Source organism: Colossoma macropomum, unplaced genomic scaffold (genome assembly GCF_904425465.1).
Source record: "Colossoma macropomum unplaced genomic scaffold, Colossoma_macropomum, whole genome shotgun sequence".
Taxonomy (NCBI): domain Eukaryota; kingdom Metazoa; phylum Chordata; class Actinopteri; order Characiformes; family Serrasalmidae; genus Colossoma; species Colossoma macropomum.
In genome coordinates, this window is record NW_023494801.1 from 27,317,113 (window position 1) to 27,344,250 (window position 27,138).

At 36.8% G+C, this 27,138-nt stretch overlaps 1 protein-coding gene across 1 annotated transcript; it reads right to left on the reverse strand.

Moving 5' to 3' along the window:
* Nucleotides 1-923: 923 nt before the first annotated feature.
* LOC118821036 lies at nt 924-24,345 on the reverse strand. Its single transcript, XM_036589446.1, has 5 exons — nt 24,221-24,345; nt 21,274-21,383; nt 2,766-3,098; nt 1,783-2,019; nt 924-1,087 (listed from the first exon to the last, which is right to left on the reverse strand). Exons 2-5 carry the CDS (start codon nt 21,326-21,328, stop codon nt 924-926), a joined length of 789 nt encoding a protein of 262 aa, XP_036445339.1. The 5' UTR covers nt 21,329-21,383; nt 24,221-24,345.
* Between the last annotated feature and the right edge of the window lie 2,793 nt (nt 24,346-27,138).

Below are 27,138 nucleotides of genomic sequence, written 5' to 3' on the forward strand. Positions count from 1 at the left end.
TTTGGTTGAGTGTCACTCTACAGGTATTTGATTTTTGTTGAAGTGGATAAAGTGCAGTTCTAGTCCTGTCATTGCACTTCTGACTTTCAGCTCTCTAATGACCACACTGAAATCTGTTGGAGAGATCAGAGCCCTGCTAGAAAAGCCAGCACAGACCAGCATGTCTGGTCACCAGCAAACTAGCATATTGCTGCTGGTAGAAGAAAACCTTGTATCTCCAAAATGGTAACTTTACAGGAGAAGGAAAAACCTACTTTTAATGTAAATCAATGTAATCAGAAGTTTTTCCAAGTCATTTTGGACCATTTCTTTCAATCCATTCTTCACAAAATTTGCACACAGTGTAAAGGGTAACAGCCTTGCATAAGTTTAATGTTTAAAACTGGCAGTTGCTAAGTGCTTAAAGGCACATGTCTTCACATAGCAAGCTAGCTAACAGTGTTTTTAAGTTAATATAGCTAATTAGAGTTATATTGCTTAGTAATCCATGCTGAAAAAAACAAAAACAGCACAGACAGCATGAATACCATACTCATTTATGCTTGTTTATATTGGTTTAGACTGGTTTGGTGCTGGTTTAGTTGTTCACCCAGCATGGTCATAGTGATTGACCAGCATATCAGCATCCAAAACCCAAAACAGACCAATTTTTTTTCTGGTGACCAGCATATTACCCATCAGTTGTCCTGACCAGCATACCAGCATCCTAAACACAACATGTGTTGGTTTTGCTGGTGCAAAGTCTTGTTGTTCTGGTTTTTGTAACAAGTAGGAAAGCTGGAGTTTTACTTAAGAACAAAGTTTCTCTAGTATTGAGCTTAAGGCTTGTTCAAAAATTTTATTTTAAGAAATTTTGTACCAAATAAGGTTTTAAGGGCTTTTGTGACACTGATTTTCTTGCAGTGTTGTCTTTATCAAGCTATTCACTTACTCTGAAAACTGAAAGGGACTTGAGGGTTGGAGGTGCGATTATGAGTGGGGTTCTGAGCCTCTTTATCAGACACTGTGAGACTTTTACCCTTGCCTGATTGTGTCAGTGGGGTCATTTTGGTCTTCTGAGTTGTAGTGGAGGTCACAGTTGTAGGATCTGTAATTACACACCAACAGAGCATCAATTGTGATAAAGAGAAAAGTGAGTATGTCATTTAGGTAGTTTCTTTTTTGGGATAAGTTACATTTTCTAAATGTCCTGCAATGTCATAAAAATAAGTTAACACAACAATAGGCTTCTGCCTTATAGATACAAAACAATGACAAGTCTATACAGTAAATATGCTGAAATCATATAAACCCACCACTCTAGCTACCCTTCATTATGAAGTATGCGTTCAGTCTACTTTTCAAATCGAACAGCTGAGATGTCAAGCAAAAACAGAGCAAACTGTCAGGCATCCCAGCATCCTCGGTTAAAGCTGACTTAAACAGCAGGCCTGAAAAATTATGTGTCATTTATATCATACCTTTGATGACTTCCTGTGCAAACACGAAATTCTCAGAATAAAGACAACAATGAAACTGCAGCTTCTTTAGCACATGCCAACAGTTCTGACATTTTTTTGGCTTTGGAAAAAAGTAGAAAATGTGAGTAGAAAATGTGTAGATCTCACATTTGTAGGACAGAAGCTTGATAGCAGTGGTTGGTAAGCAGTGACTGGAGGCCTACTTTGGGTTCTGCCTTGAAAGCTGCGTCTAATAACACTTTCACAGTTGCATCACTGTTGTTGTTGTTATTGTTGCTGTTGTTTTATTTCTCATTTAAATCTTTAAAAAGACAAGACTTACCAGGACACTGTTGTAGTTCAATAGTTTTGTTTCCACGGCTAACATGATTTTGTGCATAACAGGTCACACTTCCAACAGCTTCCTTGTCCAGCAGAAGAGTTTGTTTCTCATCAGTCAGTTGGTGTGTTTGTTGGAAAGTCCAGTTGTAGTGCACATTCTCTCCATCAGAGGAACAGTAAACTTTCCTCTTCTCAATAGATAAGCAGCTGTCTGTCACAGTCACTGAGGACACCACAGCTGCAAATTATAGATATCGACAGCTCAGTGTAGATTACAGGCCAGCCAAGATTATAGGCCAGTCCAGATTATAGCTCAGTCCAAATTACAGGCCAGTCAAGATTACATGTCAGTCTATAATAAAGGCCAGTCTAGATTGCAGTTCAGTCTAGATTAGAGCCCAGTCTATATCAGAGCTCAATCTAGATTAGAGCTCAGTCTATATTACTGCTCGGTCTAGAGTGTGGTTCCGTCTATATTACAGCTCATTGTAGATTATTAGCAAGTCTAGATTATGTGAATCAATTTTATGAGCTAATAATGTTATCTGGCTGTCTGAATTTCTCCACCACTTAATTTTCTATAAATACTGAATGAGACAGTTAAATTTCTATAATTAAGATTTTTTTTCTTTTCTGAATACAAGAACTTACAATCAAAGCTACTGATATTTTGGGAAAACCTGCAAGATATTTACAAATACAGCAGTAACACAATGTTATCCTGAGAAGTGATATTTTCTTATAGTTATTTGCTATTTACTCTTAATATTTCTCATTGAGATTATTGTAAGTTATTTAACTTATTTCTAGACATTTTTGTGTGTTTATAGTGATTTTAGTTAGTCTTTTATCTCACTGTACTGGTAGATAATTTTTCGTGTTGTAAAAAATTCTCTATTAGGAATTTATATGAGGTAATTAGTAAATATAGTAGTTTTATGTTTTTGTTACTGTGTGATGTGATTAGAGGTTGTTTAGACCTACCTTCAATAACCAGCTGGAGATGATAAATGCCTCTGTCTCTCCCTGCTGAATCAAATGTTTCTAAAATGTATCTTCCTGAGTCTCTTTTCTCTGCACTGTTTATTATCATGGTGCTGTTATTAGTAACAAACTGCCATCTTGGATAATCTGAATGGTTTTGTGTGATTTTTTGTTTTTTAAATCTGAAAACGTATCCAGAAGCAGTTCCACTGATGTTCTTCTTTAAGTCTAATTGATCTTCAGATGGCAGCTGCAGGTACAGTGGTCGTCCCACAGCTCCATAACATGGATCACTCTGAGTAAATCTACAATCAGGGTTCATGAACAGCAAACCTGCAGAGGAAGAACAGCAAGAACTTTCAGTCATTAATCTGATACAGTGAAGTGTCGTCTACTGTATTCACCTCTAAAACACTTTAAACAGCCTGTTTTTACCAGAGAGCTGAGATTAAACACTGAGTGAGTGTAAACATTGAGTATGATGTGTAAAGATGTGTAAATGAGTGAATGTTTTTGTGGAGAAGACAAAAGGAATGTAAAAAATGTGCATTTAAATTTTATGTTTTAACTGTTTAAACAATAATTATTTTAATTTTACATTATAAAAGGAGGAGAGCAAGCAAAGTCAACATCAATTAGAATTTCCCTTTTTCCCCAAAATTTCTGCATGAAGTCGTTCAGAGTGGATTGACGTGGAATGTTCAATTCTAGAGAAACTAACCGGAATAAACACTCAGTAGCTCTTAGAAAGACACAATACCTCACAACAAACTAGACTAAAAGCCTGGGCTTTATATCAACACTAACTAGGCAGGTATTGACAGCAACAGGTGAAACAGATTAGTATTCAGGATACAAAGAGCAGTAACTGGTGCACAGTGGAGGGTCAGGAGTCATGTGATGCCCCAGAGGATTCTGGGAGATGGAGTCCTTGGAGGCCCCAGAGCCAGAGGGATGCGTGACAACTAGTTTCTATCTTTGAATTCATGAAATATTCTTAAATTGATCCTGAAATTGTCTTTTATGCCTGAATTTGTATAATAACTGCATAAATATACTCTACATTTTAGTATTAAGTAACTTCCACTTAAATTAGTGATCTATTTTCTTGTTTACTGGCCTTCATGTTTTCAGTTTGCTAAAATTAAGAATGTAAAAAGAATGAATTGAGATATTTTTGTTAATATTCAGTGTATTTCACTCATTACTCTGCTGTAGTAAGTCTGATCTGAGTAATCTGGTCCAAAAAACAGCATCTTCTACTTATTTCAAACCTGTGAACACTTATCAGAGCCTTCTTATTTCTAGATTGGATCCAAATCATTAAGATTTATTGTGAAGTGAAATGATCTTCCTGCATGGACAGACAGTTTCACTAGTGTTAAGTTTACTCAAATTAATGTTCATTTCTTGTATTTTAGTGTATTTATCTTTTTTGCCATGTACCTCTAAAGCGCAACCCTCACAGAGAGCTATTACAGGAAGTGGTTATGAATATGTGTCCTGATGTCTGAGACCGTTAAGATAGTTTGGTGAAGGTTTTGTCCTTTAAGCCTTTATTAATATTAAAGGTAAAACAATTCCCAGTGGAAAACTATTTAACCTAATTAATATTACATATTAAGACTCAGAAGAAAATTATAGTCATAAAACAACACTGATGTTAACTGCATATAAAGTAACAGCTTGTCAGGGTTATTGCCAAGCCTGGGCTTCCAGGGATAACCAGCCCGGACCCTTATAATGTAATACAGGGGCGTGTTCTCTCACTTCTCCAGCTCAGAGAGACAGAGAAAGAGTGAGCATGTACACATGAGAGCTTGCATGGGAGAAATGTTTGTGTGTTCACTCATTTGAAAACAAGCCCAACCCAAATAAAATATGAAAAATATTCTTCTAATACTTTCATCTTTTTTGTTTCTTTTAAAGTTAAGTTGAAAGATGCAGTTTAATTTTTAAAATAAAACTTTACTCAGGAAATTATTTTCTGTGTCATTACCAAAACACAAAGAGTTTTAGTCTGTAGGTGAAGTTTTATTTTAGGCACACCCCTGCATTTTAGAGCAGGAAGTGAGACTGCATCCCTGTCCATCTTGGCCACATGGTGAGCAGATCCCATTGTTTTAGAGCAAATATGTCCCAAAGTTTGAAAAGCAGTGTGTAACATCTAGAATGTCACTACTGAAACACATATTTGCTGCAATTTGGTAGACAGTTTTTTTTGTATTTAGATAAAAAATATTATGATTTTATATGTGTACAACTGTTGAAAACTCTGTTAGCTCTTCATGTTGTGGTGTTTTTCAGTTCTGTCCAAAATTAGCTAAACTTGTCACTACTAGAATATTCACTACTGAAACATTTGGTTAAGTGTAAGTGTTATGATTTGACAAAATGAAATCCTCAATCATTTGTTTTAATAAAATTAGCTTAATTAATTTATAGGTTCACTCAAAGCAAAATGATTTTCGTCTAAAGCCAAAGTCAGAATGTGTTTTAGGCTCTGACTTTACACCAATTCAGTAGAAAGATGGATATAAATTGAAAACTGTCACATGATCAAACATCTTTGCCACTGTCATCAAAAAGTGTGAAGCCTTAAATCATAAAATGAAATGCTGCTGCAGAAACTTACCCATTCCAGCTTCTGTGAACATCAGCAGGATTCCAAAGATGACCAGCATTTTCATTTAGTTCAGAGAAAAGGGTCCAAGATGGTCAGGCGTCGCCTCCACACTGATCGCTCTGAGATTTTATGCAACAAAAAAATGAAAAAGAGGAAGCGTCATTTTATTTGTCTAAGAGGTCACTTCCTACAATCCTTTTAAAAAAATGCAGAGACTTTTATAATTGTATGTATAACTGGACTTCATTTCGTCATTTCAGTTTCTGGAAATTCGGTTTTGGTGTAAAGCAGGTCCATGAAAACATCATGCCACATTATTTATAACCTCTTTAACATTCTTAGCTTCTGTCTCTGCCATATTAAGCATGACTTTTTGATTATGTCACCGTGCACCACAGATTTTCACAAAGTATGTTACCTTTGTTAAAGACCTGCCTTTTACTCCCCAATTCATAGAATCTATAAACTGTAAAACAGATTCATTTTGAATTCACAGATTGAGTGATATCACAAGTATGTGAGAACTATCTCATTTACTTCCCTGATCCAAAAAAAAATGGGATGCAAAATGTAAATAAAAATAAAATGCAATGATGTACACATCATGTAAACCTTATATGTATTTGAAAAATACATGAGTTTAAAGACAACATATAAAAAGTTGAAACTAGAAATTTTATTGTTTTGTTTTTTTTTTTTACATATATGCACATTTTGAATCTGATGGCAGCAACACATTTTAAAAAAATATTTGGGAACTGAGGAGACCATCTGCTGTAGTTTTGAATGTAAAATGTTTTCCCTTTCTTGCTTGATTTAAGATTTCAGCTGTTCAACAGTTCGAGGTCTCCTTTGTCATATGTTTTGTTTTATAATACACTATTTCAGTGGTGACAGGTCAGGACTGCAGACAGGCCAGTTTAGCCTCCAAACTCTTTTACTATGGAGCCATGCAGCTGTAATATGTGCAGAATGTGGTTTGACAATGTCTTGCTGATATAAGCAAAAAGATGAGCGTCATTTATGTCATGTGCCCCCCCCATCACAGATGCTGACTTTTGAACTGTATGCTGATAACAAGCCAGATGGCCCCTCTCTTCTTCAGACCCAAGAATGTGGTCTCCATGATTTCCAAAATAAATTTCAACTTTTGATTCTTTAGACCACAGGACACTTTTCCACTTTACCTCAGACCATCTTAAATGAGCTCAGGCCCAGAGAAAGTGGCAGCATTTCTAGATCACGCTTGTACATGGTTTCTTCTTTGCATGGAGTTTTCACTTGCACGTGTGGATGCAGTGTGTGATGAAGTGTGTTCGCAGACAGTGGTTTTCAAAAGTGTTCCCGAGCCCATGCAGTGATTTCAACTAGAGAATCATGCCTGATTTTAATGCAGTGCTGCCTGAGCCCCAAAGATTATGGCCAGTGAGTATTGGTTTTCAGCCTTGTCTCTTGCATACAGAGATTTCTTCAGATTCTCTGAATCTTTTAATGATATTACGTACCGTGGATGATTTTACATTGAAAAACGTTATTCTTGAACGGTTGCACTATTTGTCCACAGAGTCATTAACAGGGGGGTGATCCCCTCCCCGTCTTTACTTCTGAAAGACTCTCTGAGTTGCTCTTTTTATACCCAATCATGTTACTGACCTGTTGCCAATTAACCTAATTAGTTGTGAGACGTTCCACAGACGTTCCGTTTTTTTGGCATTCCACAAAGGTCTTTTGTTGCCCCTCTCCCAACTTTTTTGAAATGTGCTGTTGGCATCAAATTCAAAATGGGCATATATTTTACTGTCATGTCTCTCCCTGGCTCTGCTGTAACCACTACTCTTCACTCCATTGCAGACTCCAACTCTCAGAATCCTCTAGGAGGTCACATCGCTCTGGACTCTTTACAACCGTCCTATACATGTTCAGCCTCTCCTGATTATTGATAGTTGACACCTCTATTCCTTGTCATATGATCCCTTAGAGTTAATATAAAGTCCAGACTTTTAGATCGGTTCCTTGTGAAGTATTGGATCAGACTGCTGTTCATTACAGAGCCTTTTGTCTGTAACCATTTGCCTGTGTGTGACCTTAGTCAGTTTTTGGATTCCATCTCTGGTTTGTTTCTTTATTAAACCTTTTACACAACATCCATCCAGATCCCTCACATGTACAAAAAAACTATAAAATTTCTCAGTTTCAACATTTGATTTGTTGTCTTTGTGCTATTTTCAATTAAATACAGAGTTTAAATGATTTGCATGTCATTTCATTCTGTTTTTATTTACATTTTCCACAGCATCCCAACTTTTTCAAACAGAGTTGTACCTACATCCACAGCCTACAATAGTTTAGCCCAAACCATCTGCATTGAATTTATAATAAGTGTTTCAGCCCAGACTGCTTTTATAATAAAGCAAAATGCAGGGCAGCCAATCAGAGAATAGGTCATTGGTGTATATATTTCTTAAATGAACATCAGCCTGTTTAATTCTAAGGGATAAGGAGAGATTGGAAACATATTTTACTTACTGCTGCCGAAAATTCATCACAATATGGAAGGAAAATGCATTATAATTTCCAAGTCAGGCTGTTTGTGAACTACTTTCGAATCGTTCATCAACCTCTGATCTTTAAACTGACAGTTCTTCTCCAGTCGCCTGCATTGCTCTGCTTTATCCACTCGAGAGAAGAAGTTTCTCATATTAAAAGGAAATTCCAGTGTTTTTTCAAGATTTCTGCATAATTCAGTCACTAAAATAATTCTAAATAGTATGCAAAGCTGGAAACACATCTGACCACACTTAAAGGGGAATTCCACTAATTTTTCAAAATGTCTGTACAATGTAAGTAAAGATGTAAACATACTGATTCAGAGTGGTTTCATGTAAAATGATCAGTTCTAGATAAACTTACTAACTCAGCTTTATTTACAGTGGTGGTGATAGGAACCAGGACTCACAATGTCTACAACACAAATATAGCCATTTTGTTTCCTACCCAAACAACTATTAAGCTACACATTTGTTTTAAGTTTTTTTTATGTAATGTTGATAATGTTAAAATTAAGGAGGCCTTTAAGGTAACATAATGTTCATTTATAATAAGGCATGGTGTTGTTTGTGTAATTTGTGACCTCATTATATTAATTTGTGGATTAATATAGTAATATGTGGCCACACCTTATTAAAAAATGATCCCCATGTCACCTTAGGCACTCCATATAAAATATTGGTAAATCTTCATCATAAGAAATCATAAGATAACCTGACACATTATCTGATGTTAAAAATATTGATATCAGTGCAAAGCAGCTGTAAATTATAAGGTGCAAAGTGTGAATTAAGTATTATTATAAATTAACACATAATTATGTAAAACAGTAGCGAAATATAAAAGATTACTTCATTACATTTATGTAATTGCATAATTACAAATTTTAAGTCTCTCGGTATTAAGGATGAGTGGCCAGGACACTCCTGTGAAATAAGTTTATACAAAATTAATACAATACAAAATTAAACCTACTGTGTGAGGCTCCCGTCCACATCAGCAGCAGGACAACGATGACCTGCAGTTTGTCTGGTTCCAGAACACAAACAATGACCAACAGACTCTGATCAAAGCTGTAGAAAATGGACGTTGCTTGAACCACACTTTGTTCTTCACCCATATAAGGGTGATAAGTCTGTCTCCCAGCTTGAACTGAACATCACTGACCGTCTTTAAGAAAAAATCAAAGAGGAAGTTTATCTCTGTTTAAGTGTTACTTCCTGAGTTCACAACAACTACAGTGTGAGTTTGAACAGAAGACTGATGATGATGATCAGCTTCAATGTGAACAAGTGCTGTAATTTCACACCAAACATTTCTAAAAGCCTACTGTCTTCAGTTGTCCCATGTTAAAGAAACATGTATTTAAATGTACTTTTAAAAAGCATATGTAAAATTTTAGCACATATTTTTAATGTTTACTCTTTGAACACACTTTAATACATAGTAAACAGAAACTTACAAAGTTGTTTTACAAAGTTGGAACAACAAAGTTTTGGAACAACTTACAACAATTAAGCAAAGCTATTTAGTATATATTAAATGCATATAGTTGTGCTTTGGAGTGCTGTTTTCATGAACAACTTATGTTACACTTAAAAAAGAAGTAATTGGTGGTCATAACTGTTATTATATTTTGAATATAAGCCTGGATGTACTGATACACTTCAGTGCTCCATGTTGAGTTATACTGCAACTAAAATACACATAAGAGCATTTACATTATAGTTTGCTGTATTGCTAAATACACTTAAATATATTCAATGTATAAAATGTATTTAAGTGTACAAAAATAGTAATATACACATAAAAAATGTTATCAGAAAAAAAGCACAATTTATAACATTTCAGTACATTTAAAAACAATTTTTAACATATATTACTGCATTTCATTGGCTCTGTACTTGTACTCTGCATAATGACAATGAAGCTGAATCAAATCTAATCTAATCTAATCTAATCTGATCTAATCTAATATTCTTGGGTAAAGGCAAACAGAGCAATGAGAAGATTCCATACCTTTCATATTAATACAGCATGCAGTGAGTAATCTTTCTATGGACTTTCTATGGAATTCTATCCTCATCTATACTCACCTCCTTTGCAAAGGAGACACTTAAAGACATGTCTTTTTCAAGTTATTAAAGGCCATATTTTTGTCCAGTGATGAAGTTGGATTGAACTCACCCTGCTAGTTAAAGTTGACCTTTCAGACAAAAACAATCCCTAAAATTGATCAAATTCAATCCATAAGGCTAAATATCTTTGTTACTTGGACTGGATAGTTTTCATTGTTAATATAGTCCACCAGTGTCGTTAATTATCTAAATGACCTCAGCCTGTTTTCTTTTTGCTCTCTAGTTGACGGTTCTCTTCTGCTGATGGTTCGGGATTCAGGTTGTATGAGTTGGAGAGTCTGATGGTTTATCTCCTCTTGTCTTCTTGTTCCAGGTTGGTGTAGAGACCCTCCTCCACCTTCTGTTCTCTATCTAGGAGCATCACAGTGGAAGAGGATACTTTAACTTCACAATGGAAACATAACACCATTGTTAAGATTTGAGCTAAAACCAGGTATCAAGACTTTTTAATGGCTTTGATTGTATGAAATCTGACAAAATTGCTCTTAGTCATTATAAGCCATATTCAATATTTTTTGACAAATCGACCACAGCATTCTGAAAGTAATCCAGGCCAGGACTTCACAGTGGGCATAATATTAGCTGCTACAACAATGTTCTTTCATATTTAGCTAATATTTGGTGGCCAAGATGTTTATATACAAATGTCCAACATGAGATGACCTTGAAACACCACCTTTGCCTTCCATATTTACATCATTTTAAATAATATATGAAGACTCTTACAAGACTAGGCCTGTCACACTTAGAACTGAATCACCTAATCATAGTGTCATGAACCCTCTCCTCCTACCCAGCATTCTCATTCTACCTCTTTGGTCCCCTGTTGTCTTTTCTTTCCAAACCTACAAGTGACCCCATGGACTTTGCCAATTGGAACATCACCACAGACGAGCTTCCCACTTCACTGCATTTGACCACTGTCCTTCTAGTACTTTTAATACACCTCATCCAGAGACCTAGCCCCCACTCATCATTTGTCTCAACTTATCAACCCCATCAGCTAATCCTTTCATATTTTATAACAGCAGCTCTCCTCCATCTCCCATACAGTCTTGTTTCATCTACCCCAACCTCCGAATGGTCCACTTCTCTTGCTGGCTCATCTCACTCACACCTCATGCTTCACCATAGAAATGCCATTTTTTTCAGGTCTCTCCACTGCAATATCTTGGCTGAGCTTGACTGCCTGTCTCTTTCAATCACTCGCACTCCTTCTACCCTGGGTCACCATTGCATCTCAATGCAGAGGAAATCCCATCAATATCCATGCTCTCCAAGTCATTTGGGCCACACTTCTGCCATCACTGATTTGACTCCCCCAGTACTGTTGACTTTGCTCTCATATCCCATTCAGTCCTCAATCCATAGGATCCATGTCAATACACCATCACAAGCTTTCTGGAAGCTTGGATTTCAAGCAAGTGATCCTCATCCACCATCATAATTGAACAACAATTCTGTTGCCAACAGGACACTCCATGCTAAACTACATCAAACATTGACCACAGCATCAACCAGTTGCCTCTGCCTATCATCACACCCATCACCAACTCCCATATGCGGCCAATACCTTATAACAGCCATCCCTACTCCTTGTCCATTTCTTTCAGTAAGTTATAATCTGCTTATTCTTATCCAACCCTTTAACTGACACATTTAACTCAATCTTCACAAACTAGTATCAACCAGAGGAGGATGGGATCCCCTGTTGAGTCCTGGTTCCTCTCAAGGTTTCTTCCTCATGCTCCTGGGAGATTTTCCTTGCCACTCTTGCCCTCAGCTTGCTCATCAGGGGTTCAGACGCAGATGTCTGTTATGCAGCTCTCACCATCAAGCCATAAAACCAAGTCAAATTCATCTGCTCCATCTGTCCTCTTATCTGAATAGCAACTAACAAACCATCATTTTAAATCCAGCTCCCCCATATCCTGCTGGCAGATATTCATACCAAGTTCTACCCAAGCTGCTACAGTTCTCATGTCACTGCGTCAGAATCAGCTCTTGTAGTATGGAAACATCTGGATCACTATCTTTCTCATCATGTAAAGGTACCTTGATCATACTCCTCATGCAACTAATTCATTCGAAGACCCAAACAATTCTGAAATTCATCCCAGAGTCCAGACGGAAGCCACCCAGAACTCCACCCCAAGTCCTCCCTCAATCTTCCCTCATACTAGCACCATATGTTCAAGACATGGTCCATATTCACTTTCTGAATGTGCGTTTAATGTGTAGTAAACACAGAGCTCTTACTTTCTGCTGCTCTGTTGGTCTGTTTTCTTTGGATTCTGGCTTAGATGTGAAAGCCTCCTAACAATGACAGCAGAATAGTAATCTGCAAAACCCACACAGACACAAACACAATGTCTCCTAGGAGAGAGAGACAGAGAGAGAGAGAGAGAGAGAGAGAGAGAGAGAGAGAGAGAGAGAGAGAGAGAGAGAGAGATTAAGCATCAAATATACCTTAAACAATTACATTAGCTGTAAACACAGTAAACAAGAAATTGAAAAACTGGATTAAAGACAGCATATAGATGAATATAGAGAGCTGAATATGAATTTAGTTCTATTATTTTCTATACAGAATAACCTAAATAAAGTGCTTAATGGATGTAGTAGGTAAATCATTGTGGACTTTCTTATAATGGAAGGGTTTTATATTTTGAATTGAAAAGAAGTGCATTAAAGGAGCACTCTGGATAAAAAATAAAAAGTTGCTATATCTATAAACACGTCTACTTGCCTGGTACAGAGATACTGCAGTAGTCTCTAAGGTGGGCCTTACCAATTTAAAGTCTAGGAAACCTCCTTCCTGATGATACATCTCAAAGGTGAGAGGAAAAAGTAGCTGAGCTGCTTTTGATTGAATTTTTAGAGGTGGGATGTTTTGATGGCATAGATTTAAAAGGAGCAGGGGAGGGGGACATGGCCCTGCAATGTTGTGAACTGACCTCATCAATAATTTGCTCACAACACATCCAGACTTTGCTTTTTTTGTACACTTGTTGAGTGTCACTCTAAAGACATTTGATTTTTGTTCTAGCTCTGCCATTGCACTTCTGGCTTTAAGCTCTGTAACAATTACACTGAAATGTGCTAGAGAGATCAGAGCCCTGTTACAAAAAGCCAATATACACGAGCACGTCAGGTCACCAGCAAAACCGACTGGTATGGTGGTCGGCAGGCATGAAAGTTACTATGAAGGTCACCAGTAAAACCATGTATATGCTGTTTTGGAAACTAGTATGCTGGTCAACCAGCATGACTATGCTGTAAATATGGTCACTAATCCTATAACTAATTACTAGTACTACTCATACTACTACATTTCCCTGTCATGTAAGTACTTATGGGTTCATTTCTGATATTTTATGATATTTAACTGGGTTAATAGATTTGTTTCAATTTTACTGTACCTCAAATAGTAGCCTAGATTATTTATCATTATTTACCATTTTTTAAAGTAATTCTAAAGCAATCGAGTTTGCAGAGGCAGACAAAAGTCATAACCGAGGAAGATATATCCAACTTGTGCAGCCAGCAGAGATCTATGTAAAAAGGTTTTTACTAAAGTCAAAAGCCTTTTATAAGTTTAACATTGGAGGTGAGGAGGCGGGATGCAAGAGTGAGTTGCTTTTATTGAAATCAGAGTTAACAGCATCCAGAAACTGGGAAACAGAGGTTCGAAGAACAGTAAGTCCACAATGAAACAAAACCAAACAAAAAGATCAAGAAAACAAGCAACAGAAGCACATCCAATGCAAGACCAGGAGACAAAAAATGTAAAACTAAAGGGACACGGCTACCACACAGGGGAAGAAGAGGGACAAAGTGGGGCTGTGACAATAGGTGTGATGTTTAAAAACTGGCTGTTGCTAAATGTACTCAAACGCATATTTCTTTACCTAGCAAGCTAGCTAACAGTGTTTGTAGACTGATATTGCTAATCTGAGTTATATTGGTTAGCAATCCCTGCTAAAAGCAAAAAAGCACAGTTCAGCATGAATGCCATGCAGTTTTCTGCTGGTTTATGCTGGTCTGGTGATGGTTTTGCTGGTGACTGGCATATTAACCTCTATTTTTGCTGACCAACATATCAGCATCCAACACACAACATATGATGTTTTTGCAGGTGTGTCTTGCTGTTGTGGTTTTTATAGCAGTGGTATTAAGTAGGATGGCTGGAGTTTTCAGTAGTCTGAAAAGCATGTTTCTAAATCTGACTTGATGGTATTAAACCCCTATCCATATTACATCTGTGTAAATAGAAATGGAGATATTTTGTATTTTTGTGTAAAGTTAAAAATCTTTCATTTATTGAAAGGAAATAAAGATTATTTAAGACTTTCTTTCAAAGGGGACTTGATATTTTATTCATTAGTCTTGGCTTGATCTCAGCCCCCTCTAGACTTGGTCTTGACTTGATCTCGACTTGCCATGGTCATGGACTCGACAAAGGTGGTCTTGACTACAGCCCTACTTCTCTGTTCTTGGTTAAGCGACTCCGCATCTTAATATTCTTGAAAATGAATAATGTGACATATCCTTGACATTAATAATTAGTATTAAACCCTTACAATATGTTGAGACAGATGCTGTGAGCAGTGCCCCCAAAGTTGAAATGAAACCACCATGTCACTGTTTCAGACATATAAGTGATGTTACTTCTGTACAATTACCTTTTTTAGAGTAAGGAGCTTTTAGACTTTGAGGTCTGAAAACTTTTGAAGCTCCCCACTATGGAAGAAGACATTTCAAGACAAATTATTATAAGAACTTAACTAGGTAGATTTCCTGCTTTATAAACTCAAACAATTCCAAAACCATTGCATTCTTAAAATAAGTGAAGTTTTCTTGAAATTTTAAACTCAAATTTATTGTCTTACATATAAATCTAGTCTAGTCTGTTAATCTAAAAATGAAAACACAAAGATTTTCAGGCTCATTAAGATTTCATTGTTTGCAGTGTCACCACATGAGCATCAAATGTTTACCTCTATGGAGTTCATAAAGCAGTTTATTATCATATATGTGTTTTTAACGTTGGTGCCTCATTTTGAGAAGCATTTTCAGGATTGTATCTTATTTTAAGCAATAAAGTGTTACTTTAAGACATTTTTACTTAAGAACAAAGTTTCTCTAGTGTTGAGCTTGAAGCTTGTTCAAATATTTTATTTTAAGAAATTTTGTACCAAATAAGGTTTTAAGTTCTTTTGTGACGCTGATTTCCTTGCAATGTTGTCTTTATCAAGCTATTCACTTACTCTGAAAACTGAGAGGAACTTGAGGATTGGAGGTGCGATTATGAGTGGGGGTCTGAGCCTCTTTATCAGACACTGCAAGAGTTTTACCTTTGCTTGATTGCGTCCTGTGGATCATTTTGGACTTTGGAGTGGTTGTGGGGGTCACAGTTGTAGGATCTGTAATTACACACCAACAGAGCATCAATTGGGATAAAGAGAAAAGTGAGTATGTCACTTAAGTAGTTTTGGGATAAGTTACACAACAATAGGCTTCTGCTTTATAGATACAAAAGAATGGCAAGTCTATACAGCAAATATGCTGAAATCACATAAACCCACCACTCTAGCTACCCTTCATTATGAAGTATGCGTTCAGTCTACTTTTCAAATCAAACAGCTGAGACGTCAAGCAAAACACAGAAAACTTAAAACTGTCAAGCATCCCAGCATCTTCAGTTAAAGTAGACTGAAACAGCAGGCGTGAAAAATGGTTTATGTGTCATTTACATTGTACCTTTGATGACTTCCTGTGCAAACACCAGACAGAATAAAGACAACAATGAAACTGCAACTTCTTTAGCACATGCCAACAGCATTACATTTTTTGGCTTCGAAAAAAAATTGATAATGTGAGTAGAAAATGGGTAAACCTCACATTTATAGGTGCCTGACACATCTTTTGACTATAGCCAAAGTTTTCAATGCAAAATGAATGCACAGCACAAAGCTGCACTGCTAAAGAACTGAAGCCTGATAGCAGTGGTAGCTAAGCAGTGACTCGAGGCCTGAAAAAATGAAATGGGATTGTTCGATTGGCCTATACCTCACACATTCAGGAATAAGCTAAAGAGTGTAATGATTCTGATTGGCCAAAATACAGTGATAACACTGACAAAATACAATAGCAGTCTACTTAGTTTGCAGCCTAGTATAACTTGCTGGTGATGCTTATTCGTGTCTAATGTGGTGTGCATACCTATGTATTTACTGAAGACCAATATCTTTATTTTGTTAGTTGTCCTTGTTTTGTGTGTAAGTGATGTTCAGAATTATTTGGCCTAACTGTAAAAACAATATTTATTTTGTAGTGATAAGCAGGCGTGTGCCCTGGATCTACCTTTATAAAACTTTGATCACCTACATGAACTGTGTTAGATTAGTTTATGAAGTAAGTCCTAGTGAGTGATAGATCTTCAGGACAAGCGTTGGGCACCACATGCTGAAATTAAAAACCTAGGAAATATAACAACATGGGAGATCATTTAATTTCACACATGACCTGCTTTGGGTTCTGCCTTGAAATCTGTGTCTAATAACACTTTCACAGTTGCATCACTGTTGTTGTTGTTGCTGTTGTTTTATTTCTCATTTAAATCTTTTAAGACTTACCAGGACACTGTTGTAGTTCAATAGTTTTGTGTTCATGGCTAACATGATTTTGTGCACAACAGGTCACATTTCCAACAGCTTCCTTGTCCAGCAGAAGAGTCTGGTTCCCATCAGCCAGTTGGTGTGTATGTTGGACAGTCCAGCTGTAGTGCACATTATCTCCATCAGAGGAACAAGACACTGTCCTGCTCTCAATGGAGAAGCAATTGTACATCACAGCCACTGAGGACACTGCAGCTGGAAAATATAGATCAACAGCTCAGTGTAGAGCACACTTTAGTCCGGTTTACGAGCTAGTCAGGATTACAGCTCAGTTTAAAATACAGGCTATTCAAGATTACAGCTCAGTCCAGATTACAGATCAGTCTATAATATAGGACAGTCTTGATTAGAGCCCAGTCTAAATTAGAGCTCAGTCTAGAATAGAGTTCAGTCTAGATTAGAGCTCAATCTAGATTAGAGCTCAGTCTATATTATTACTCGGTCTAGAGTGTGGTTCCATCTAGATTACAGCTAAACAGTAAATTATTTCTCAGTATAGATTATAACATAGTCTAGATTACAGATCAATCGATCCCTATGTGTATCAAATTTATGAGCTAATAATGTTATTTGGCTGTCTGAAATTCTTCACCACTTAATTTTCTATAAACACTGAATGAGACAGTTAAATATCAACAAGTATTTTATCTGTTCTGAATACAAGAACTTATAATCAAAGCTAGTGATAATTTGGGAACAACTGCAAGATATTTACAAATACACGGTAATACAATGGTATCCTGACAAGTGATATTTTTTTATATTTGACTCTTTTAATGTTTCTCATTGAGATTATTGTAAGTTTATTATATAGTTACTTAACTTCTTTCTAGTCATCTTACATGTTTTAGTGATATTAGTAAGTCTACTATACTTAGGAGATAATTTTGCTTGTTGTATGAAACAAAACAAATTATCTGCCAGTGTAGTGAGATAGTCTGACTTACTAAAACTGATTAAAAAACAAGTATTAACAATCTCAACATGAGAAATATTAGATATCTCTACAAGATTTCAGAAAGTTAACTTGCCAATATCCCAATTTTTGCAGGATATATCTAAAAATCAAAAATTTCATGTCACGATACAGTTTGTAAACAATGGTATTAAACTCATATTGTGGTCTTACTTGATCAATATTCTCTATTAGGATTTACCTTCAATAACCAGCTGGAGATAATAAACGCCTCTGTCTCTCCCTGTTGAATCAAATGTTTCTAAAATGTATCTTCCTGAGTCTCTTTTTTCTGCACTGCTTATTATCATGGTGCTGTTATTAGTAACAAACTGCCATCTTGGATAATCTGAATGGTTTTGTGTGATTTTTTGTTTTTTAAATCTGAAAATGTATCCAGAAGCAGTTCCACTGATGCTCTTCTTTAATTCTAATTGATCCTCAGATGGCAGCTGCAGGTACAGTGGTCGTCCCACAGCTCCATAACATGGATCACTCTGAGTAAATCTACAATCAGGGTTCATGGACAGCAAACCTGCAGAGGAAGAACAGCAAGAACATTCTGTCATTAATCTGATACAGTGAAGTGTCGTCTACTGTATTCACCTCTAAAACACTTTAAACAGCCTGTTTATACCAGAGAGCTGAGATTAAACACTGAGTGACAGTTTTCAGTGAAGAAATGAATGTGTAAGTGAGTGAATGTTTCTGGGGAGACGACATCAGGAATGTAAGAAATGTGCAGAATAATTTTGTTTTAATTGTTTAAACAATAAATATTTTAATGTCACTGTAAAAAGAAAGAGCCATAAAAGCAAAATCAACATCAAAGGGAAATTCAATTGTTGTTCAAAATTTCTGCATAAAGTCATTCAGAGTGGTTTGGTGTGAAATGCTCAGGTTTAGAGAAACAGAGTCAGAGTTGTTCATATTGGTGGTGACAGGAACCAGAAATCTGAAGAGTTTAATACACTGCAAATTATCCTGTGTTTGCCAAAATTAAAACCTTACATCTGGAAATATGAGATTAATTATCTTGTTTAAAAATTATTCACTAGTTTCTCATTTTGAATTCACAATATATTCTTAAATTGATCATGAGTCTGTTTTTTATGCATCAATTTCTCAGCGAATCTTAAAATGGAGTAATTTACTGGTAAAACAAACTACATTAAATAGAGTAACAATAACAGCAAAACATTCTCCACTAGTATTAACTAATTTCCACTGAAATTATTGATCTATTTTCTTGTTCGTTGGCCTTCATTTTTTTAGTGTTCTAAATCTAAGAATGCAAAATGCAAATGAATTTTGCTAATGTTCAGCATTTTTCACTTGTTCTTGTGTTGTAGCTCGTCTGATTTCTTGTAATTTGATCCAAAAACAGCATTTTGTACTTATTTCAAAACCTTTGAACACCTTTGAATCAGAGCCTAGGTCTAAAAATTGTGCTTATTTCTTGTATTTTAGTGTGTTTATCTTTTTTGGTTATACCTCTAAAAGCTCCCTCACAGAAAACTATTACAGGAAGTGGTTATGAATATGTGACCTGATATCTGAGACATAGTTTTAAGATAGTTTAGTGAACCTTTTGTCCAAAAAAGTCATAAAAATATTAAAGGTAAAATTATTCCCAAATATAAACTGTTTAACATAATCAACATTACATATTAAAACTTAGAAGTAAATTATCATCATAAAACAACTTAAAAGCTTGTCGGGCTTCCAGGCCTAACCAGCCCGGACCCTTATAATGTTATACAGGGGAGTGTTCTCTCACTTCTCAAGCTCAGAGAGGCAGAGAAAGAGAAAGAGTGAGCGTGAACACATGAGAGCTTGAACAGGAGAAATGTGTGTGTGTGTGTGAAGCCCAACTTAAATGCAAATATTTAAAATATTGTTTCTTTTTATTTAGTTGAATTTAGTTGTTTCTTTTACTTAAGTTGAAAGATTCAAAATTTTTCGTAAGTTCATTTTTAAATAAAAAAGTTTATTCAAAAATTGCTGTCCCACATTTTCATGTCACTACCGAAACACAAAGAGTTTTAGTCTGTAGGCGGGGCTTTATTTTAGCCACACCCCTGCATTTTAGAGCAGGAAGTGAGCAGTTAGATTCTATTGTTTTGAAGTAAATGTGTCCCAAAGTCTGAAAATCAGTGTGTAACATCAAGAAATGTCACTACCGAAACACAAGTTGTCTGCAATAAGACACATTTTTTTGTGTTTCAATGAAAAATATTATGATTTTATGTGTGTACAACTGTTCAAAGCTGTGTTTGCTCCAGTGGTGGATGAAGTACACAAACCATGTACTTGAGTTAAGGTAGAGATACCCAAGGTAAAATGTTACTCCAGTAGAAGTAGAAGTGCTGCCTTTAGACCTCCACTTGAGTAAAAGTACAAAAGTATTTGCCTTCAAATGTACTGAAGTATCGAAAGTAAAAGTACTAAAAGATTAATTATGACTCTGATGTCCTATTATCATTTTTGTAACAAGACTCTGCTTCATTAACTCATTTTAGGTGAAAATACTCCAGTGTCACTCTTGGTAAACCAATCTTTTAATAGAATGTCATTAATTAGTCTGTCGCTGATGACTATTAAAATTATCATAAGCACAAAACACTGAAGGCAAACAATTTCCATTAGGTAGAACCGAGTGGCCATGAAATATTTTTTTTTTGCAAACAAGCAAAGTTTCGGTTTAAGTTTAAGTTTAATAAAAACTTGCTTTAAACAGGTTCACAAATTAGTTTTCCTTTAGTTTGTTGCATCTGTAGGTCTCTGTTCGTAAATATAAATAGGTTAGGTTAGTTCCATCATTTATGTCGGAATAGACACTCCCAAACTTTTACACTGCTGCACTGACGTTGAACCGTCCGCTTGCACTAGGTAGGGATGTCCAACAGGTCAAAACAAGCTCAAAACAAAGTGCGCGCTGTACCCTGATTGGTGTTCTTGCTTCACACTTCTTTCGTTTTGACGTTAAGTTTTTATGCACACATGAGACAAAAGGAATGACAGATTTCGCATAATGTAGTGGAGTAAAAAAAGTAAGATATTTGGCTTTGAAATGTAGTGGAGTGAAAGTAAAAAGTCGACCAAAATGGAAATACTTCAGTAAAGTACAGATACACGAAAAAACTACTTAAGTACAGTAACGAATTACATTTACTTAGTTACTGTCCACCACTGGTTTGCTCATCATGTACTGGTGTTTTGAGTTCTGCTCAAAATTAGCTAAAATTGTCACAGCTGAAACAGTCACTACTGAAACATTTGGTAAAGTTTTGGTAGAGTTATGATTCTTTTAGTAGTGACAAAATGAAATGCTCAGTCAGTTGTTTGAGTAAAATTAGCTTAATTAACTTATAGGTTCACTGAAAGCAAAGGATTTTAGTCTAAAGTCAAGTCAGTTTAAAGTCTGAAATGTATTTTGAACTCTGACTTTACACCAGTTCAGTAGAACGATACATATAAATAGAAAACTACTTTTTGCTACTGTCATCAAAAAGTGTGAAGTTGTTAAATCATAAAATGAAATTCCACTGCAGAAACTTACCCATTCCAGCTTCTGTGAACATCACCAGGATTCCAAAGATGACCAGCATTTTCATTTAGTCCAGAGAACAAAGATCAAAGCAGCCAGATGCAGCCTCCACTCTGACCACTCTGAGATTTGATGCAACAAAAAAATTTGAAAAGAGAAAGCGTCATTACATTTATGTAAGATCCCACTTCCTATTATTCTTTTCAAAACATGCAGAAACTATTAAAATTGTATTTATAACTGGGCTTTATTTTAATATTTCAGTTTTCTGGAAATTTGTTTTTGGTATTTAGCAAGTCCTTCAAAAAATCATGACACCTTGGAACTTTTTGAACCTTGTTACTTCATGTCTCTGGTCATATTCAGCATGATTCATCATGTCATATCATTTAAAACACTTTCCTGTAATCTTCCATCAACATGTAAAGCCTTTTCCCCTCCTCTAAAACCTTTTCTGAGTTTTGATTGTGTCACTGTGCACCGAAGAGTTTGATACAGTATGTAAACATTGTTAAAGACATTCACTCCTTAGTTTGTACTATTCATGCGTACACACATGGACAAAATTGTTAGGGTTAGGGTTAGACCACAGACAAAAGTGATAATTGAAAATGAACTGAAAATAAACTAATGAAAATCAGACATTGCTTTTTTTTTTTCTTTTTCCTCGCCACTGTCGCCAAGACTTGCTCACTGGGGGCGTGGACCCGGATTCTTTGTAAAGCTGCTTTGTGACAACATCTGTTGTAAAAGGCGCTATATAAATAAATTTGACTTGACTTGACTTTTGAATTGTGGTTCAGCAGAACAATTTTTAAAAACAAACTAATGAAACTGACCTGGACAAAAATGATGTTACCCCTAGAAAAGAATGAAAATAATTTGACCACAGGGACATGTTACACTAAGGTGTGTCCTGTAATTAGCATCACAGGTGTCTTCAAACTTGTAATCAGTCAGTCTGCCTATTTAAAGGGTGAAAAGTAGTCACTGTGCTGTTTGGTATCATGGTGTGTACCACACTGAACATGGGCCACAGAAAGCTAAGGAGAGAGTCATCTCAGGAGATTAGAAAGAAAATTATAGACAAACATATTAAAGGTAAAGGCTATAAGACTCTCCAAGCAGCTTGATGTTCCTGTTACTACAGTTGCAAATATTATTGACTGTAGCCAACCTTCCTGGACGTGGCCGCAAGAGGAAAATTGATGACAAATTGAAGAGACGGATAATACGAATGGTAAACAAAGAGCCCAGAACATCTCCCAAAGAGGTTAGAGTTGAACTCCAAGGTCAAGGTACTTCAGTGTCAGATCGCACCATTCATTGCTGTTTTAGCCAAAGTGGACTTAATGGAAGATGACCGAGGAGCAAACCACTGTTGAAAGCGAATCATAAAAAAGCGAGACTGGAATTTTCCAAAATGCATATTAACAAGCCAAAAAGCTTCTGGGAGAATGTCCTTTGGACAGATGAGACAAAACTGGAGCTTTTTGGCAAGTCACATCAGCTCTGTGTTCACAGATGCAAAAATGAAGTATACAAAGAAAAGAACATTGAATCCACTGTGAAACGTGGAGGAGGCTCGGTTATGTTTTGTGGCTGCTTTGCTGCATCTGGCACAGGGTGTTTTGAATCTGTGTAGGGTACAATGAAATCTCAAGACTATCAAGGCATTCTGGAGTAAAATGTGCTGCCCAGTGTCAGAAAGCTCGGTCTCAGTCGGAGGTCATGTGTCCTCCAAAAGGATAAGGACCCAAAACACACAGCTAAAAACATCCAAGAATGGCTAAAAGCAAAGCATTGGATGATTCTGAGTTGGTCTTCTATGAGCCCTGATCTACATCCTATTGAACATCTGTGGAAGGAGCTGAAACATGCAGTCTGGAAAAGGCAGCCTGCTGGAGCAGTTTGCTCACGAGGAGTTGGCCAAAATAACTGTGGACAAGTGCAGAAGTCTCACTGAGATTTACAGAAATTTAGGGCTGGCTCATGTAAATGATCTGTAAAAGAGGTGCAGCTAGGCTGGCGCCTGATTTCATACACTGAAGCTGATTTGCACTCAAATCTTCACTTGTTTGCATGTCTAATGGAAGTTTTACAAATCAGACACAGAGCAGTTTGTACATTATTAAAGGTGGTCAAATCTGCCCTCTTTATTTGTGACTTTGATGAATGAGGGTTATTATGTGTGTACAGTTGTAGAGGATAAATGTACTGCAAATACATTAAATAACAAAAATATGTACAGCCACATAAAAAAAAAAATATCAAATGACATATTCTATTGACTTTCTCAGTGAAAATAAGTGCACATCCTCTATGGAGAACACACTTCTGCACAATAAGTAGAATGTATGGCATTTTTTAAATTTTTAATACTGTATGTTTTCCATTATGTTAAACCAGACAAATAAATAGAAAGTATGCAGTAACATTTGCAGGAAAACAGAATATTAAGGTTTGTTCAAGTTTTTGCTATAGACATGCACACACCCACCTCATTACAGAGATCATTGGACAATGATTATGCTGTTATTCTAGTTTTTAATACAGCTCAATGTATAAGATACAGACTCCACTAGAACTTTAGTTTGAAGATTTCTTTTCACCCTTTCACACTGTCAAGCTTGCAAGCACTGCATTACCAGTTCACTACATTGTCAGCATGATTCATTGCAAAATGCAAAATCATAAGATACCAAGATATATTATCAATATTAAAAACAAACCCATTGATATCAGTGCAAAGCAGCTGTAAATTATAGGGTGCAAAGTGTGAACTAAGTATTATTATTCATTCATTTAAAAATGATATTAAACAGAAGTGAAATATAAATTACTACTTCTTCACATTTTTAATTGCAGAATTCCAAATTGTAAGGCACTCAGTATTAGTGAGGAGTGACCAGGACACTCCTGTGAAAAAAAACATTTAAATAAAAGGTAATCAACCTACTGTGAGAGGCTCCCGTCCACACCAGCAGCAGTACAACGATGACCTGCAGTTTGTTTGGTTCCAGAAAACAATGACCAACAGACTCTGATCAAAGCTGTAGAAAATGGACGTTACTTGACCCACACTTTGTTCTTCACCCATATAAAGGTGATAAGTCCGTCTCCTAACTTGAACTGAACATCATAACCAAAGAGGAAGTTTATTTCTGTTTGTGTTACTTCCTGAGTTTATAACAGCCACAGTGTGAGTAATAACAGAAAACTGATGATGATCAGCTTCACTGTAACAATTTGCTTCACAGCAAACATTTACAAAAGTGTACTGTCTGAAGTTGCCCCTTGTGAAAGAAAATGTACTTTTAAAAACATATTAAAAAGAAAAAGTACAAACTTTTAATGTTTACACTTTGAACATACTTTAATACATAGTAAATGGAAAAACTTACAAAGTTGTTTTACAAAGTTCCATTTTACTTAGACTTAGACTTAGACAGACTTTATTGTCATTCAAATTTACACCGTACAGTGCGCATTAGAACGGAATTACGTTCCATTGGTTCAGAGTAGATCAGGGAGAAAAAAAAAAATACAATGTAGTGCAAAGTGTAGTGCATATGTAAACATATGTATATCAACAGATACATAAATTTTAAATAAGTATATACACAAGAGAGTGTATTGCACTGGAGCTCCCAAGTATGGCGTGTTCAAAAAAGAATTGGAGCAGCATTTTATTTAGAGTTCAGCCGTCTTATGTCATGTGGGAAAAAGCTGTTTTTGAACCTGGCTGTTCTGCTTTGAAGACTTCGGAACCTCCTTCCAGAGGCCAGCAGCAAGAACAGTCCTTGGTGAGGGGTGGGAGGGGTCTCTGTTTATGTTTTGAGCTCTGGTCAGACAGCGACTTGTCGCAATGTCCTGTAGGGGAGGAAGTGAAGTCCCAATAATTCTCTCTGCTGTCCTTAGCACCCATTGCAGGGACTTCCAGTCAGAGGCACTGCAGGATCCTGCCCAGACAGAGATGCAACTGGTCAGTATGATCTCTACAGTGCCTCTGTAGAAGGTGGTGAGAATCGGAGGGGGGGAGGTGTGCTCTTGTCATCCGTCTCAGGAAGTTCATGCGCTGCTGACCAGCATCTGCTTTTGACCAGAGCTTCAGTGTGGACTAGGTCAAAGTGTCCATTATCTGTACCCCCAGGAACTTGTTTTTGCTGACTATTTCCACTGCTGTGTCCTTGATGAGGAGTGGTGTGTGGTTGGGTTGGCTCCTCCTGAAGTCGACGATGATCTCTTTGGTTTTCTCGTCATTCAGGACCAGGTTGCTGGTTTCGCACCAGTCAACAAGATGGCTCACCTCCTCTCTGTAGTCCAGGTCATTGTAATCCTGGATTAGGCCCACTACTGTCGTGTCATCTGCGAACTTCACGATGTGGTTGGTAGTGGACCTGGCACAGCAGTCGTGGGTCATCAGGGTGAACAGCAGCAGGCACAGGACACAGCCCTGAGGGGAGCCAGTGTTCAGAGAGATGATACTGGAGACATTGTTTCCCACCAGCACAAAGTCCAGCAGCCAGTTACACAGGTGGGTACTGAAGCCAAGAGGGGCCAGTTTGCTTATCAGATGTTGTGGGATGATCATGTTAAGCGCTGAGCTGAAGTCCAGGAACAGCATGCGCAGATGTGTATTCTTTCCTTCCAGGTGTTCTAAGCTCAGGTGAAGTGCAGAGGAGATGGCATTCTCTATGGAACGATTTGGGCAGTAAGCAAACTGGTACGGGTCGAATGTGGGAGGGAGTTTGGAGGTAATGTGGTCCTTTACCAGCCTCTCAAAACATTTCATCATGATGGGGGTGAGTGCTACACGGCGTAATCATTGAGGGAGGAGATTGTGGTTTTTTGGGCACCAGTATGATGGCAGTGGCAGTCTTTAGGCATGATGGTACAGCAGGCTGTTTCAGTGAGGTGCTGAAGACACACATTTTTTTTGTACATTTTTTCCTAGCTGAAACACTCGTCTACTGCTGATGGCTCAGACTGTGTGATGGAGAGTCTGATAGTTGCTGTTCTTCTCCTCTGTCGTTGTCCCCTTTTTGTTCTTGGCCTAGGTTGGTCCACAGAACCTCCTCCACCTCCTTACCTACGAGCATCACAGTGAAGAAGGCACTTGAGGTGACCACCACACTTATAGTATCTTAATCAACACTTTGGATCTAGTCTTCAATTCTGAAAAGAAGAAATAGCCACAGTACAGAGAGTCCAAGCTTAAACAAGACTTTACAGCAGACAAATCAGCAAATTATATTAACATTAAACTGGTTGCCATGACTAACAAACTTCCACATTGATCCAAGTTTCATGACTGACCATGTTTCCATTTTTTCTTCTGCAGATATATACCCTGGACACTTTATTAGAAACCCCTTGAGGCTGCATTTTGCTGGTCTTCAGTGAGAGACTATACATGCTTATTTTGAAGTAGCCATCTTCCAGTCCCTCAATGGACAGTTTCTGACCACAGATCAACATTTAGCTAGGTCATTTTTGCATAGTGGCACAGTCTTCACTTGACATTGACATTTACAAACTGATAAACTGAGCAGCAACATAAGTTACAGTCTGTAATTGCTCACCTACACAGTTTACCTATAAGGTTGGTGGAGCTCATAAGCTGGCCAGTGAGTGGAAGTACAAGGTAAGCGTTTCAAATAAAGTGGCCAGTGAGTAGAAGCACAAGGTGATTAATATTACTATATATGTTTTGAATGTATAAATAATATATATTTGAATGTATAATAATATATATTTTAATTATAATATTAAACATTAATGAATGTTAATATCATATTTAGTCTTACTCTCAGGGACAGCAGGATGATGACCTCAAATAGATGCTATGTAGAAACTGTACATGCTGGGTGAAAC

Bases quoted from the DNA above. Each gene is read 5' to 3' on its own strand.
- LOC118821036 (XM_036589446.1), bottom strand. From the start codon at position 21,328: ATGAAAATGCTGGTCATCTTTGGAATCCTGGTGATGTTCACAGAAGCT. The intron at 3,099-21,273 runs GTAAGTTTCTGC...CTTCCTCTGCAG, and splicing joins GTTCACAGAAGCTGGAATGG to GTTTGCTGTTCATGAACCCT. The intron at 2,020-2,765 runs GTAGGTCTAAAC...TATAATTTGCAG, and splicing joins TCTCCAGCTGGTTATTGAAG to CTGTGGTGTCCTCAGTGACT.